Source organism: Cercospora kikuchii, assembly GCF_019650295.1.
Source record: "Cercospora kikuchii DNA, contig_00002, whole genome shotgun sequence".
Taxonomy (NCBI): Eukaryota; Fungi; Ascomycota; class Dothideomycetes; order Mycosphaerellales; family Mycosphaerellaceae; genus Cercospora; species Cercospora kikuchii.
The window spans coordinates 4,836,671-4,852,474 of NW_025408583.1; the positions used below are offsets into that span (position 1 = coordinate 4,836,671).

The following is a 15,804-nucleotide window of genomic DNA, read 5'->3' on the forward strand; positions in this document are numbered from 1 at the left end:
ATACACTATTCTTACAGCTGGTGACCATATCTGCCCTTGGCGACTCAAGCACTTCGCACGCGTTCACATGCATGCCTTCCGGATATCACATACCGCACGCCGGCGCTCTGCCTACTGCTTCTTATCCTGAGCATACACAAAGTTCGCACCCACCACCCCAAGACCATTCTCCTCAGCCCACTCTCGGACTCCTGCCCTCACAGTGCCGTAACCCCAATGCTGTCGCTGCTTCGGCGAACTCAAATGCAACTTCGCCGAAGTCCCATTCTTCGGCGCCAGCGCAGCAAACACATATCTATGCTTTCCAGTCTTCGGCGGTGGTCCAGGTGGCTGATACTCAATAATTTCCTCAGCATGCTCCAGTCCATCCTCGAAAATCTCCCCACTCGTATCTGTGAGGGTGACATTGGTGATGATCCAGTGGCACATTTGGCTCCAGTCGGGGTTGTCTCTGCTGCGAGCGTCCGGGTCAGTAAGGATGAGAGTTAGCTGAGGCACTTCGTTTGTGTCTGAGAGGCGTCGCAAGTTGGGTAAGTGGCCGAGGAGATGAATGTTTGGTGTCTTTTTCATTTTCTTGACTTTGATGGTGTTGCCGACTTCTGCTGCGTCTTTTGGCCAGGACACATTTAGTGTGAGGAAGGGCTTGAATTCGTCGAGGACTGTTGGTATGATTTCTGCGATCTTCAGTCTGTTCATAGTCAGTCGTTTGCCCAGTCTTTGTAGTGTTGTCATCTTGCACACTTCTTGATCAGGTCGAATTCGGGTCCATCAAGTAAGGTTATTTGTTGCTCGTTTTGAGGATACAGTGCTGCGAGACTGAGCCCAAGGCTCATGAGGCATGGTGTCACTCGCATTGTGGTCCTGTCACTTGGGGTCAATAACGCCGAACACAGAAAGTACTGTTGCGGTGTATGGTGTGAGAGAAGCAGGCAAGTGCTCGTGTGCTCTCATACCTGCTTGAAGCAGGAGCTCTCCCCGCTGCTCGCACCTTGGCTCACATTGCAGCTTGACGTGCTTCTGACAACATTGGTACAACTTTGTTGATGAGCTATTCAATAGACATGAGGAAAGATTTGTTTTGTCACCATCCCCATGATTCGAAGACTTTAAATATTATGGCTCGCTTGTGATCAAACTCTCGAACCAGAGTACGATTGCCTTATAGCCCTCCATTTCGTCTTGTGTCGGTGGCGTGTTGTAGACCTGCTTGACTGACATAATCCGCTCGCTCTGCTCTAGAGGAGCGCAGCCAGAACATCAGGCCACCGCTGACTCCGAGAATTGCCAGCAGCGCTGCGTTGGATCTCTGACAAAATGGATGAGATGCAAAGCCCTGGGCATAGCTTACAGACAAGCACTTACAAGAGGTCCTTTGGATCCGTGGGGAGAGAATGGGTTCGTGGCCATATTCAAGCTGGTCTTGAGTGGTGATTTCAATCTCAGAGACTTCAAAGAACTGGGCTCAAATCGATGAATATATTCATAACAAGCATCCGAAAGCATAGCTTATATGCTCGTCTGCGCAGTGCCAGTCTTCCATACGTCATGTTGATCCACGTTGAAGTGGCACATAGATGGTGAATGTAGCAGCTGGTCCACCATGCACGCTTTGTTGAGAGCTGGTCACTTAATTCAGCGATGCTTCGTAGCGTGCACCAGAGTGCTGTGCAGGAGCGAGCCCGGGGAGACACCGTCGACGAGTCTTTCTGGCAACAGTGCTGTTTACTGAGGGGCATATTGGATATCTTCTGTGATTACCATTATTGCATAGTCGCAATCGACTGGCAGGACTGGACTCCACGTGCTGAAGAGTGTACTCGCTCGATCATGTCGGCGTAAGACACTCAACACGGACGCCTGACGTAGCTGCACAGAGAGGGCCATAAGCTTTAGCGCAGCACTCGGTGGTCACGACGCTCCAGAGTTGGCAGCGCGTAGCTTGTACACGCCTCGCGCCCACCGGCAATCACTACCATCGTACACTGCTCCGTCCGCGATCTCGTGAGTACGCGCACGTGTGTCACAAGTGAATCGGGAGGGCGACGGGAGAGACAGACTCGCACAAGGACCAGGCTTGCAGGAGCAGGAGTCCTTGCGCAAGCTTTTGACGGGCTCCGCTTCTGGGAAACGTCCATCGCCATCGCGCCCACCAAACAAACATTCAGGGCACCGCACCTTTTGCAGTCCAACACCGCCCAACATGGCAGCACTCGGTGAGGATCTGCTGGGCGTGGTCAACAAGCTGCAGGACTTGGTCTTCAACACCATCGGCAACGATTCGCTCGACTTGCCGCAAATTGTACGTCTGTTTACTGCCGCCGCTGGGGCTTGCACCGCATCGCTACGTCTGAACTGACACGCGCATAGGTTGTGGTAGGATCGCAATCATCTGGTAAATCATCGGTCTTGGAGAACATCGTTGGTAGAGACTTTCTGCCTCGCGGCAGCGGCATCGTAACACGACGACCGCTCATCCTCCAACTCATCAACCTTCCCTCCGAGCGAAGCGACAAGCCCGACGACCATGCTGTACACATCCCGCACACTCCGGAGTCAGTGGCCGGGCAGGAGGAGTGGGGCGAGTTCAATCATATGCCTGGCCGCAAGTTTTACGACTTCCAGGACATCAAGAGGGAGATTGAGGCAGAGACGAACAGAATAGCGGGCAGCAACAAAGGCATCAATCGGCAACCCATCAACCTCAAGGTCTACTCGCCACATGTGTTGAGCCTGACGCTCGTAGACTTGCCAGGTCTTACAAAAGTGCCCATTGGCGATCAACCTACAGACATTGAGAAGCAGACCCGGACACTGATCTCGGAATACATCGCGAAACCGAACAGCATCATCTTGGCAGTGTCGCCTGCGAATGTCGACTTGGTCAACTCAGAATCGCTCAAGCTTGCGCGACAAGTTGATCCGACAGGCAAAAGAACGATTGGTATCCTCACAAAGCTGGATTTGATGGATCATGGCACAAATGCGTTGGACATCCTTTCCGGAAGAGTATATCCACTCAAGCTCGGTTTCATCGGAGTTGTCAACCGGTCGCAACAAGATATCCAGGGCAACAAGTCCATGTCGGACGCGCTCCAGGCTGAGCGGGAGTTCTTCCGTATGCACCCAGCATACCGCAACATTGCATCAAGATGCGGTACGCAGTATCTGGCGAAGACGCTGAACACCACTCTCATGGGCCATATTCGCGAGCGACTTCCAGATATCAAGGCCCGACTGAACACTCTGATGGGTCAGACGCAACAAGAGCTGTCTTCATACGGCACCGATACCTTTACTGGCAAGGAGCACCGGGGCTCACTAATTCTTCAGCTCATGACCCGCTTCGCGACTTCATTTACCTCGTCGATCGACGGTACATCCTCAGAAATCAGCACGAAAGAGCTGTGCGGTGGAGCCCGCATATACTACATCTTCAATTCTGTCTTTGGTAACAGCCTCGACTCCATCGACCCCACCATGAATCTTACTGCTCTCGATATCCGAACCGCAATCCGTAACTCTACCGGTCCTCGTCCTTCGTTATTCGTTCCCGAACTCGCGTTCGATCTCCTGGTAAAACCACAAATCAAGCTTCTCGAAATTCCAAGCCAAAGATGTGTGGAGCTCGTGTACGAAGAGCTGATCAAGATTTGCCACACCTGCTATTCAAACGAACTCGCACGGTACCCTCGGATGCAGGCGAAACTCATTGAAGTGGTCTCGGATTTGCTGCGCGAACGTCTTGGTCCTACGTCTTCGTACGTGGAGAGTTTGATCGCCATACAACGGGCTTATATCAACACCAATCATCCGAACTTCCTTGGTGCGGCAGCAGCAATGAGTGGCGTGATGCAAGACAAGCATGAGAAGGAGAAGAAAGCGGCTGCGGCAGAAGAGAAGAGGAAGCGGGACGAGCGAAGGCGGAAAGAGCTCGCACAGAACGGCGTCAATGGGGCGGAAGCAGCAGAAGAGGAGGAAGAGGAGCCGAGCCGTGTTCTCCCTCTACGCGCGGGCGCGAAGACAAAAGAGACGCGAAGCATGAGCCCAGCGGTCGGGAGAGACGGACACCGACATGGACACACAACCAGTGCGGCAAACGGCGCTGGGAAAGATTCGTTCTTGAACTATTTCTTCGGAAAGGAGAATGGGCCTAGCCAAGGCGCTCTGCCTGGACCTCATGCCGCCAGCCTGCCTGGTAACAGGCATGTGAGCCAGAACGCTGAGCCGAGCATCAGCGCGAGCTTCCGAAGAGGCGACACCAGAGCTATCCCTCCACCGGAGCCTGTTGCAGAGGAACCAGACCACGAAGAGAATGCTTTGGTAAGCAGCACAATGGTCGAGCTTGCACTTGATTCAGATACTGATTCCTCATCACAGGATGACCCCACGGGACCAGCGTTAACAGAACGCGAATCACTCGAGACGGAGCTCATCCGAAGGCTGATCAGCAATTACTTCAACATCGTGCGCGAGACCATTGCCGATCAAGTGCCAAAAGCTGTCATGCATTTGCTCGTGAACTTTTCCAAAGATGGGGTCCAGAACCGTCTTGTATCGGAGCTCTACCGCGAATCGCTATTCGAGGAGCTTCTCTACGAAGATGACGGGGTTCGCGAGGAGCGGGAGAAGTGCGAGAAGCTGCTTGCTACGTACAAGGAAGCGAGCAAAATCATCGGCGAGGTGTTGTAAACGAAGTTTGGATGTCGTCTGGTTTTCACGGCGAAATTTGTACCATTTTGATCTGGGCATCAGCTGCAGCCAGCGTGTCGAGAAATCAGCTCTACCTGCGCCAGTCACGAGAGCTAATGGGCCAGGCCGGCAGGGTCGGGCCATGTGTATAGATCTTGGGAAAGGGCTGTACACTACTCAATACTGTAGCACGAATATCATGCTGAAGAGCGATTTCGCACCGTAGGAGACATGATATGACGCGCAAAACACAGCTCCAAGCCGTCTGCATGTGAGAGGCTGAGAGCATGGGTCCCTTGGCGCAGGTCCGTGGAAGATCTGCAGGCTGACGAAACGTGTTGTGGCTGCTGGCGGGTGGCTGAGTTGTAAACGACGCCATTTTCTTGGAGAGCTGCTCCAACACCATCAGCACTTACGAATGCCTCTCCTTCTTCCCTTTTGTCTCTTGCGATACAGCCCATAATTTGTTCATACCAGATCGCATTAAATTGTACAACTGACCCTTGAAAGCGTTGGAAGAATAGAGAGAACAGCAAAGAAGACGAATAAAAATGCCTGGGTTACGCCAGACCCACGCGCTGCACACGACAGGTGCAGCATTGTCGCCGACGGAGCGAGAAAGATTGATCGAGCCGTACCTGCCACGCGAGTCGCCCTCGTCACCGCCGAAGACTTCACACAACGATGGCCCGCGATTCCACCACCGACAACGCGTGCGTCCGGCCATGCGTCAACTCGTGCACCTCTTCCTCTTCAACGTCGTGCACGCCATCTTCAGCATTTACGTCCGGACTCGACAAATCTACCACGCGTTGTATGATCGCATCTGCGCCGTGCTTTACTACCACCACCGCACGCCCGAGCTGATCAGGAGGGATGTCAAGCCGCTGGATAGAGTGCCAAAGCACTTGAGTGTGATCCTGGATCTGCCGCCTGAGGGTGGGAAGAAAGATGCTTTGGAGACACTTTTGAACGATGCCTGCGAGCTTGTGGCATGGAGTGCAAGCGCAGGAATTCCTATGCTCTCCATATACGAGCAAACAGGTGAGACATTCTCGTCCATCGGCCATGTCGAAGGCTCAGCTAATAGTATCCCAGGCATCCTCAAGTCCTCGCTCCCGCACCTCCACCGCCGCATCAACCGAACGCTGACATCCTACTACGGCGCCACCTCTCCTCAAAAACCTTCCATCTCCCTTCGTTCTCCGAACCTGCCCTCGTACAGCCCACCTCAATTCGCAGACCTTCCCAACGGCACGAGCCACAACCATTCCGACACGGCAGCGCCTCACATCAACGTCCTCCTCTTGGACTCCACGGATGGTCGACAAACAATAGTAGACCTCACCAAAACCCTCGCCGAAATGTCACAAAACGGCAAGCTCTCGCCCGCAGACATCAGTCAAGATTTAATCGATGCCGAAATCACAGAAAGTGTCATGGGCGAACCGGATCTTCTGATTGTGTTCGGTGAACGAGTCGTCTTGGAAGGATACCCTCCGTGGCAAATACGTCTTACGGAAATCTTTTACGCTCAAGACAATGTTGCCGGCGTGGGGTACCAGATCTTCCTTCGAGCACTGTATCGATATGCCAAGGCTGAATTTAGGTTTGGGCGATAAGATGACAGAAGTGAAGAATCAGAATAGTGTAAAGGGGACGTTTCTCGATTTATTGGGGGTATTGTGCTAAACAAGGTGCCTTCCTTCATTCCTGGCTCCTATTTCTCGTCCATTTTTTCCGTGCTATTCCAGTCATGCCATTCATGCAATACGTGATGATTTTTCCTCCAATTGTGTCGCTTTACAGCGTCTTCATGCCATCGCCTTCGGCTTGGGCCATAGCGATGAACAAGATCTTTCTCACTTGATCTCGGTCTTACCCAGAGCATTCGCAAGATCGTCCACGTCCGCATCCTTCTTCTGCGCCACAGGCTGAGCCTCCGCAGCATCCGCCTCCTTGACCACCTTCTCCTCTTCCGCTTCGATATCGTCATGATCCTCATCCTCTTCGTCGGAATCCTCGTCCTCCAACTCATCCAACTCATCCACGCCCCAAGCATCCTCATCGTCCTCATCCACACCCGGATACTCTTCCGCAGAATCCTCTTTCCGCTTCTCCAACACACTCCTCAAAGCCTCAATCGAAGCATCTTCTTCTGCGAATTTGTTTCCATTCAATTCGACTCTCCTCAAACGAGGCAACGCCGAACCTGTCGTAGCGGCATCGGAAATCGCTTTCAGACCTTTGGCGTCGATTTCATTGTATTGTAGTCGGAGAATTTCTAGCTTCTTGTTCCCTGCTTTGGCGAGTGCTTCTCCTAGCATTCGTCCTCCTCGAGCCGAGAGGAGACAGTCCCCTACGGCGAGTTCGCGGATCTCAGTCCAGGTTGGTACGACGGTGGAAAGAGTCTTTGCGGCGAGGGCGGTGAAAGTGTTGTCTTGGAGATCGAGAGTATCCAATGTAACGCACTGGCTCAGACCGTGTTGGAGGAGCTGCGCAATACCTTCTTGACGAATACCGTTCTGCACCATCTTGACTGTCTTCACTTTGTTGTTTGCTGTGTAGGCTTTTACCCAGGCAGGCATGGAGCCTGTTTCGAGACGGTTTCTCCCACAAACGACAGTTTCGAGGTCGGGGACATTTTTGCCTTCTTTTCGTGCTGCGGCTTTGTTTTCTGCTAGTTGCGCGAGGGCTTCGGCGACGAGGGTTCCTGCTGCGGGACCGAGACCGTTGTTGTTCAGGTAGAGGTGTTGCAAGGGGGTGTGTTTGCTGAGGAAAGGGCGGAGAGGCTCGACGGTGTTGAGGCCGAAGGCGTTGTCGTTGAGGTTGATTGTGTGGAGTTTGGGGCACTTGAGGAGTGCTGTGAGGAGGGCGTCGAGTGCTTGAGGGATTTCGGAAAGTAAACGGCCGGTGAAGATGTCGGCGAGATTGGCGGTTTTGAGGTTTTGCTTCGTTTCGAGAACTTTGGCTAGAGCCTCTGAGGCTTCGACGCCGATTGTGTTTCCTTCGAGGTGCACTTCTTCGATGTCGGCGTTGTCTCGCAGTGGGCCGATATGTCTCTCGATATCTTCGGCAGTGTTCAGCTTGAGGGCTTGGCCTCGAATGCTCCAGACGTTTGCCATGTCGACTTGATGTTGTGCCAGGAGGTGGTGTCTTTCCCAAGAAATGTTGTGCAGTCCGCTCGAAAACGAAGCAATAGTGGGATGACAGTCTGGAAGTGGGGGGACAAAAAGATCCTTGTCGACCAGACAACCTCACTTGACTCGTTTGAGAAATTGGTGAATTAGTGCGGCTCTGCAGAGCGATGCAGGGGCCGATGCATGCTGACAAACCTTATCGCATCTTTCGGAGTGACGTGCTCGCCGGCATTCGCGAAGTTCTGGATCGTCTGAACAATTTCCAGACATCACGATCACCGAACACAACGACCCATCACCATGTCGACCGCCGCGATCAACACCATGGCTTCGAGTATGCGATCGATCTCCGCGCATCCATGAGGCAATATGAGCACATACTAATGCGAACCAGACTCGAATAGCACCGCGCTTCAACCCAATAATGCTGCTGCGGATCTCAAGCCGAAGGGCGAGAGTGCTGCGAAAGTCAAGGTACACATGCTGCGCAGACTTGCGCCTCATTCGAATGATTGACATGCGACTAGCCCTGCTGCGTATGCAAAGACGAAAAGGCCGCCCGCGACGAATGCATGCTCTTCTCCAACGCCAAAGACCCACAGGAAGCTTGCCAGGATCTGGTCTCGAAGTACCGAAGTTGTATGAGCAGTTACGGATTCAACATCGCATAGGCAAAATGAGGAAAAGCTTGGAAGCATAGATTGGGCGTTCACATGGGAAAGAGCATGACGGCAATTGGAGGCACAGATATGGCCTGTACACTACTGTACACTATTGTACATATTTACAACACGATAGAGCATCGCTCTCAGCTCACACGACCAGAACAAACGGTCTCTATCCACCTATTGCGTCTTCTTCTCTGTGGTCGTTGATGGCTGGTGGATGCCAGCGAAGCCTAATGCGCCACTCTGCACTGCGAGGTTCCAAAGACACCACAGGTAACATAGACCGAACGCTGCAGCTCCTAGGCATACGTTTGCTACTATCCAGAGATCTGGTTTGTCCTTCGGTGGTGGCGCGAAAAGCTCCGCAGCGTGCCACGCTATCATCGCCAGGTAGGTGCCCAGGTGGATGAGCTTGGTGAGCACGTTGACTCCGCCCTCACTCGCGGGTTTCGTGTAGGCGCTGATGCTGAAAGGTGGAAGGCCCATGAGATAAGCCCACAAAGATGTCAGGACTAGGTACGGCAGTCTCAGCTCGTCTTTGGAAAGAAGAGGGAACAACGTCCAGTTGGCGGCGAGGTTGGCATATCCTACCCATGCTCGAATGGCCGGCTTCATCCCATTCTGTGCTGCCAGGAGTAATGTCATGGGCAAGAGAGGCAGCAGAACGTTCTTCTCGTGAACTTGATACGAGCACAAGAAGAATCCCCAGGCTGTCGTCGCCAGCGCCAATGGGACTAGTTCTTTCTTTGGTCGGAGGAAGATGATCAGGCATGGCGGTAGGATCGATACCAATGTGAGGGCCAGAGCAGCTTTACTCAGTAGTCCTTGATCGTACTGATGGAGTTTGTGCACACCTGAGGCGTGAATCGTGCACCAGACGTTGGCCACCTTGTCTTCGAATAAGCCCCTCGAAAATGGAAAAATCCGATGCACAGCTTGGGCGAGCTGTACTACATAAGGCCAATAAGCGGCCTGCTCGTCCAATTGGAAAGGTAGCGAGTCCAGAAGGGGTGGTAACGTCGCGTCAGATGGCAGCAGAATACCACGGTACGCATCCCAAGCCGTGCCTAACAGGAGTGGCAGGAAAACCAGGGCGAATGAGCCAATTGTAGTTATCGCGATTCCGAACAAGCGAGCTATGTCGACTCGTGGAAAGACACAAGTACCGGCGAGATACGCTGCGATTGCTGGTGCCCAGAAGAGTGCCATCTGTTTGAATCCCAGCGCACCCACAAAGAATAGGCAGGCCCAGAGTGCTCTACCAGCAAGTATGTTGGACACTGCTGCCACGAACAGACCCAACATGACTGTGTTATATTGGAAGTGCCCATGGTCGATGAGTATAGTGGCAGGCTGCGTGAGAATTGCAGTCAACGCAATCGCTGCCTCCCAAGAGTTGATGTTGTGTAGACGCGCAAGATGTCGTGCGCAGACTACGACTGCCGGAATATATACTAGATGCTCAGAAAGGTAAACGGTAGCGCGCATAAAAACTTTCAAGTCAGGGTCGTCTAGCCCACGAGACTGGTGCAAAGCGAACCACGACGGATTGATGAATGCGCCAATCTTTCCAAGAAGCCACGAGTGATACGCGGTCAACGGAGGATAGTCCAGCCCCCACCACTGAAGATCGTGAAAGTACCAGTGTGTTGTGGGCAGGTTGGTGGTAATCTCTAGCCAATGTCGTTGAGCTTCAAAGTCTCCATGCATGGGAGGCTTTTGGAACCCTGAATATGGCCAGATGGCAGTGCACCAGCGGAAGAGTCCGACTACCATGAGTATGCATGGCAAGGCCACCCATTGCGATAGAGCTCCTTTTATCGGCCAGAAGAATGCCACCAGAGGAAATGCAGGCTGGTCGTGCTTTGTTGTCGAATCTTGGTACACTGTGCCATTGGAGCTGCTGCTTGAGATCAAGTCTCCTTTTCTCTTCTTTCTCGGTCGATGGGAGGGAGTGTTCGGGGCCATCTTGTACTTCGACTGTCAGCTATCGGATCATGCTGCAGTTTGCAATTCAGGCGAGCAAGAGTTAGTTCCTGCAAGACGTAGTCTTGGCCAAAAACGAGACGTGTCGTTCAATCTATTTCATCGTCTCGACGCTAGCTTGGCTGGGCTAGCGTCGGCTTCGGCTCCGGAGCGGTCGGCTGAGGACCCTGTGGTCAAGGCTTGCCCACGCTAGCGCAGAGAAAAAGTTGAAAGCATAAAAAGCTCTCCAGCCATCTACACCGTTACTTCTTCTTCTCACACTCGACAACTCCTCGACACCTGACGCCGCACCTTTTCTATCGTCGGCATTCTCTGTCAGCATCATCAACACTTCACATCGCGCAACAGCGCAACGCATATTCGGTGCGTGGGCTTTTCATCCTCTTTCACACGCTACCTCTAGCACCGTGATCGAGCATTTCGCACCTTGTGTGCAATTGTGGGCGCGGCATCAGAGACCTGTCAGCTACTCGCTACAGGCACCAGTGGGCTGGGTAACAGTGTCGCACATCCGTCTTGGCTGTTGTGGGAACACTCGCCTTGACACGCGACCAGTGGGCTGAAGACGAAATTTTCGTTCGAGGGCTTTGCAAATCTCACTTCGAGTGAGACTCTATCTGAGGGCATCAAAAGGACATTGCGCTTGCGTAACAGTCTCGAGGGCTTTTCTGAGGGCTTTACACGACTTGCTTCGTGCGTGGGCATTTGCGATTGTTGCTACTGAGAGTGAACGCTTGCGTTCTTCCTGCTGGGTTTCTGAGACGAGAGGCTTCTGCCACTGCTCCGACCTTGTGTCGAGCAGTTCACTGATACTTCGATTGAGACATCCGAGTACTGACTATATCCGGGCAGAGTTATCATCACAGACCTTCAGCAATGGCGAAGGACAAGAAGGGAAGCAAGGCTGTCGCCGCTGCGGCTCCAGCCAAGAGCAGCAAGTCCAGCTCTAAGCCTATTGAGAAGGTTCAGGCTGGCCGCGTGAGCAAGTCTGACAAGGCTAGCGCGAAGGAGACTGCAAAGAAGACGGCCAAGGCTGTCGAGAAGAAATCGAAGAAGTCGAAGAAGGAGCCAACACCAGAGCCATCCAGCGAGAGTGAGAGCGAGGATGAGACCAGCGCAAGCTCCGACAGCAGCGACGAAGAGGAGACCGAGGTCAAGAAGCCTCAAGCCAACGGCAAGGCAAAGCAAGCCGCGGCCAACGACGACAGCTCGGACAGCGACGACTCTGACTCCGACTCCGACAGCGAGGCCGCTCCAGCGCCAAAGACCAACGGCGCTGCCAAGGCCGGCGCGAAGGAGGACTCCAGCGATGACTCTGACGACAGCAGCGACAGTGACAGCGATGCCGCACCGCCTGCCAAGAAGGCCGAGGCTGCAAAGGTCAACGGCAAGGCCTCGAAAGCAGAAAAGGACGACTCATCTGACGACTCCAGCGACGATGATTCAGAGGCTGATGAAGAAGCTCCAAAGGCTGCCGCCGACGAGGTAAGACTAACCCATTGCTATTCGCATCAGGACCGACTGACATTTTCAACAGAGCTCCGACGACTCGAGCGACAGCGACAGTGACGAAGAGGAAGAGGAGAAGCCAGCGGCTAAGACCGAGAGCAAGAAGCGCAAGGCCGATAGCGAGCCAGAAGAGACCTCCAAGAAGGCCAAGACGGACACCACCGGCGCTGTTGCCAACCTCTTCGTCGGCAATCTTAGCTGGAGTGTCGATGAAGAGTGGCTCACGCGTGAGTTCGAGGAGTTTGGAGAGCTCGCTGGCGTCCGCATCATCACGGACCGCGACTCTGGCAGAAGCAAGGGATTCGGATACGTTGAGTTCGTCAACGCCGAGGATGCCGCGAAGGCCCTCGAGGCGAAGAATGAGGCGGAGTTGGACGGACGCAACATCCGTGTCGACTTCAGCACTCCACGCGAGAAGAACGCCGGTCCACAGCAGCGCAGCAACGACCGCCAGCAGAAGTATGGCGACACACCTGGCGAGCCTACTGCCACCCTCTTCTGTGGCAACTTGAGCTTCGAGGTCACGGAAGATGTTGTTCGCGAATATTTTGGCGAGCACGGAAACGTGAACAGCGTCCGCTTGCCCACCGACCGTGACACCGGTGCTCCAAAGGGCTTCGGCTACATCGAGATGGGTTCAGTGGACGAGGCGAAGGCTGCATTCGACGCTCTTCAGGGTGTCGATGTTGGCGGACGTCCTGTGCGCCTGGACTACGCTCAACCACGTCCTCCGCGTGAGGATGGCGGATTTGGCGGCGGCCGTGGGGGCGGTCGTGGAGGCTTCGGCGGAGGTCGTGGCGGTGGTCGCGGCGGCCGAGGCGGATTCGACAGGGGCGGTCGTGGTGGTGGCAGAGGTCAGTCTTGAAATATTTGACACACGATGATCAATTGCTAACATTCCCTTTAGGCGGAGGCCGTGGTGGTGCTCGTGGAGGACGCGGCGGCTTCTCTTCTACCAACCGTGGTGGCTTTGGCGATTTCCAAGGCAAGAAGGTCGCTTTCGACTAAGTGCCTATGCCTCGAAGCGTCATCTGCACATTTTGTTAATCTCACGATTGCAATGGGAGGCGTTGTGTCACTGGTCTGCGGCGTGGTCAAAAGTTCTAATGAAGATTATATGTACGAATAGTCGTTGTGTGAATAGCACGATGTCTGGCGCTATGGGAATGGTACGATTTCTTGACAATTGCGCGTCCACTGCACCCATCCACATGCACCCTCTCCACCACATCTCTCCTCATGCCGGTCGGAGGTGCTCTTGCGCCTGACACCACTATCACACTATGCAAGGATACTTCCTGGGCCCTGGCCTAAAGCAACCCTGAGATCAATCGAGGCCCCGCCCGCGATACGCCTATATCGGGCAGTCTCTTGCATTGCTATGCCCGCCACTTTGATAGATGGCGAGTCGATTCGGGGCAGGAATCAGACTGCTTTGTTTCCACATCCTGCTTTGTTGCACCAGGTCCCAGACTGTGCCAGACGTGATTGCCTCACACGACCTGGCCAGCCAGCCCCGCCAAACGTCACATGGGGTCGCGCTGATCCCTCGCTCACACCGCCGACACCTCAAGACAGCCCTTGCCTGCATCTTCGCCCAACTCGCAGCGACGCTGTCGGCTTCTTGAGCCTGGCCGAAGTACTGGCGCTGCGAGTTGTTCACTCATTCTTGCGACCGCTGCCTGTCTTCGGACCAGGTGGGCCATAGCTGTGCACTCGGCATAGCAGTGAGCACGTTCGCGAGCGCTATCGCACAGAGCGACATTCCGGATCCCCAACTTGCATCTTTCACCAATACACACTTCGATCGAGACTGGATCGCGGCGGGATCGAGACGAGAATACTGTCCAGGAGACAAAATGAACAACATGAATCAGCGACCAGCGCACACGAGCGATCACTTTCAGCGGCCTTCAGGTCACACGTCAGCCATGGCATCACGTTCCCAATCGTTTGACAGGCGCACACGCGCAGAAGGTGAGTCTTCGAGCAGGCTGATGTGCCGACACTCAGATGCACTTCACTTGAGCCTGAGAATGTCACTGCATAGTATAGACAACATTATCCACGATGGCGTGCTTCTACCTTCCAAGCTATCAGTGGGCTGACTTGTACGGAACAGTCGATTCGTGGGTTGAGATAGCCTCACAACCATCTTCGTCGTCACTATCGTCGATCGGCGACGATATCGTCACAACAGGGCTACGCGTGCAAGGCGAGCAGAGATCAAGACGACGGCGAGCACAACGGCCCGGTGCACCTACCCATCTCAACCTCATGAGGACGCAAAGCGTAGGCGGCACGAGCAGTCAGGAAGAGTACGAAGAGAGCGAAAGCGAATCGGACAGAATCATGACTTCATCCAACGAAGGACCCATTACATTGCATGGACAAAGAACAGCAGGAGATACATCAACGCAAAACACAGCACCCGAAGATGGACTTGTGCAGTCATCTGATGATGACGACGATGAGAATCGAACAGCTATCAACTACCCGATCAACACCGAGAACTGCTTCACACCCCTGCCGAACGCATTTTCTCACCCGCCTGGCGCGCAAAGACGAACTCCAGCACAGCAAGCTCCAGGTTCATACTTTCCGGCAACAAGGCCTGGCCCTTTCCGGCGCCCATCGACTCGGCACTCGTACCCCACAGGCACTGATGCACGACGACCAAGTCACATCACCCAGAACCCTCTGTCGCCCTCGTTCAATGCTACAGTCGAGCATGATGAGGCACTTAAAGCGAGCTTGCAGAGTCTGCTATCAGTTGCGGCTGCCGCGCGAGGGATTAACAAAATCGATTCTAAACAGCCATCCACTATGAACACGGCTCCACGAAGTAACAGAATTGACCCGACTACCTTTCGACTAGTGCCTGAGTCCGCACTACAGAACACACCATCGCCACAAAGGGAGGAGCCTACATTCAAGCCTACGATCCGGCGTTCCTCAACGCAGTCGACCGAGACAACGTCTGATCACAAAGAGGGCAAGCGAAAAACACTTCCTGGACGAAGCTCAAGTAGGGAGCGAAGATCCCTCAAAAAGGCCAAGCGGTCAGAGTCGCGCGAGGACTTGCATGTGACGCCCACACTCCTCACCTGGGTGGTTTCAGCTGGAGTCGTGGTCTTCTTGAGCGCATTGAGCTTCAGTGCCGGCTACAGCGTCGGGAAAGAGGCTGGGCGCCTTGAAGCTTCTACATTCGCCGGCGATGAGCAATTAAGGTCTTGCGCTCGAGAGGCTGGCAGGTCTAGTCTGGGCTTGAAGAGATCTCTGGCGCGAAGCGCAATTCAGGTTTGAGCGTCTGCTTGCGTGACATGCATGAAGAATGGTGTTTACGACATTTTGACGAAGTTATGGGATATGGTGCATCGATAGAGAATCTCATGGAGGAAGATACCACTGCTTGTTTGTCATGTTTGGAGTTTTAGGAGAGGAAGGGACGGTCAAAAGGTGTTGGCCACGGATGATTTGGAGCGGCTGCATATGCGGCGAGATAGCTGGAATTTACAGCTTGATAATGAGTGTATTGAACTCGGTCTTCAAAATTTGCCCCATCGATCGTCTTAGACTAAGGTAATCTCGTGATCATCTCGTTTCGCAAAACTCACAGATTTTAAACTGGAACATGCAGAAGGATTATCAATGCTAAGCAGGCGAAATGACAGTAGTCAAGGAGTGTGCCTATTAATGATCTCAAGGGTTTTGTAATCGGTCTGATACAGGTAATGCAAGCAGTGGATTGGTACGATTCGTACCGGTTCGCACAAGTATTAAAATGCGAAGCGCTTGCCTCGGAGACAAAT

The 15,804-nt window shown here is 53.6% G+C and overlaps 8 protein-coding genes across 8 annotated transcripts; 5 read left to right on the plus strand and 3 right to left on the minus strand.

Annotated features, from left to right (window-relative positions):
* Nucleotides 1–111: 111 nt before the first annotated feature.
* On the minus strand, nt 112–854 carry CKM354_000414000 (uncharacterized protein; the record flags this gene model as incomplete). The annotated part of the gene is made up of 2 exons (XM_044799368.1): nt 112–688; nt 742–854. The coding sequence occupies 2 exons, from the start codon at nt 852–854 to the stop codon at nt 112–114; spliced, it is 690 nt and encodes a 229-aa protein (XP_044655303.1).
* A 1,346-nt stretch (nt 855–2,200) lies between these two features.
* Nucleotides 2,201–4,689, plus strand: CKM354_000414100 (dynamin-related GTPase DNM1; the record flags this gene model as incomplete). Its single annotated transcript, XM_044799369.1, has 3 exons — nt 2,201–2,299; nt 2,368–4,320; nt 4,378–4,689. The coding sequence occupies 3 exons, from the start codon at nt 2,201–2,203 to the stop codon at nt 4,687–4,689; spliced, it is 2,364 nt and encodes a 787-aa protein (XP_044655304.1).
* A 551-nt stretch (nt 4,690–5,240) lies between these two features.
* CKM354_000414200 (ditrans,polycis-polyprenyl diphosphate synthase) lies at nt 5,241–6,311 on the plus strand (the record flags this gene model as incomplete). The annotated part of the gene is made up of 2 exons (XM_044799370.1): nt 5,241–5,733; nt 5,788–6,311. The coding sequence occupies 2 exons, from the start codon at nt 5,241–5,243 to the stop codon at nt 6,309–6,311; spliced, it is 1,017 nt and encodes a 338-aa protein (XP_044655305.1).
* A 240-nt stretch (nt 6,312–6,551) lies between these two features.
* Nucleotides 6,552–7,814, minus strand: CKM354_000414300 (GTPase-activating protein RNA1; the record flags this gene model as incomplete). The annotated part of the gene is made up of 1 exon (XM_044799371.1): nt 6,552–7,814. The coding sequence occupies one exon, from the start codon at nt 7,812–7,814 to the stop codon at nt 6,552–6,554; it is 1,263 nt and encodes a 420-aa protein (XP_044655306.1).
* A 315-nt stretch (nt 7,815–8,129) lies between these two features.
* Nucleotides 8,130–8,500, plus strand: CKM354_000414400 (copper metallochaperone COX17; the record flags this gene model as incomplete). Its single annotated transcript, XM_044799372.1, has 3 exons — nt 8,130–8,163; nt 8,224–8,303; nt 8,357–8,500. 3 exons carry the CDS (start codon nt 8,130–8,132, stop codon nt 8,498–8,500), a joined length of 258 nt encoding a protein of 85 aa, XP_044655307.1.
* A 174-nt stretch (nt 8,501–8,674) lies between these two features.
* On the minus strand, nt 8,675–10,465 carry CKM354_000414500 (dolichyl-P-Glc:Man(9)GlcNAc(2)-PP-dolichol alpha-1,3-glucosyltransferase; the record flags this gene model as incomplete). Its single annotated transcript, XM_044799373.1, has 1 exon — nt 8,675–10,465. The coding sequence occupies one exon, from the start codon at nt 10,463–10,465 to the stop codon at nt 8,675–8,677; it is 1,791 nt and encodes a 596-aa protein (XP_044655308.1).
* An 894-nt stretch (nt 10,466–11,359) lies between these two features.
* On the plus strand, nt 11,360–13,000 carry CKM354_000414600 (uncharacterized protein; the record flags this gene model as incomplete). The annotated part of the gene is made up of 3 exons (XM_044799374.1): nt 11,360–11,968; nt 12,021–12,846; nt 12,900–13,000. 3 exons carry the CDS (start codon nt 11,360–11,362, stop codon nt 12,998–13,000), a joined length of 1,536 nt encoding a protein of 511 aa, XP_044655309.1.
* An 851-nt stretch (nt 13,001–13,851) lies between these two features.
* CKM354_000414700 (uncharacterized protein) lies at nt 13,852–15,298 on the plus strand (the record flags this gene model as incomplete). The annotated part of the gene is made up of 2 exons (XM_044799375.1): nt 13,852–13,969; nt 14,115–15,298. 2 exons carry the CDS (start codon nt 13,852–13,854, stop codon nt 15,296–15,298), a joined length of 1,302 nt encoding a protein of 433 aa, XP_044655310.1.
* Between the last annotated feature and the right edge of the window lie 506 nt (nt 15,299–15,804).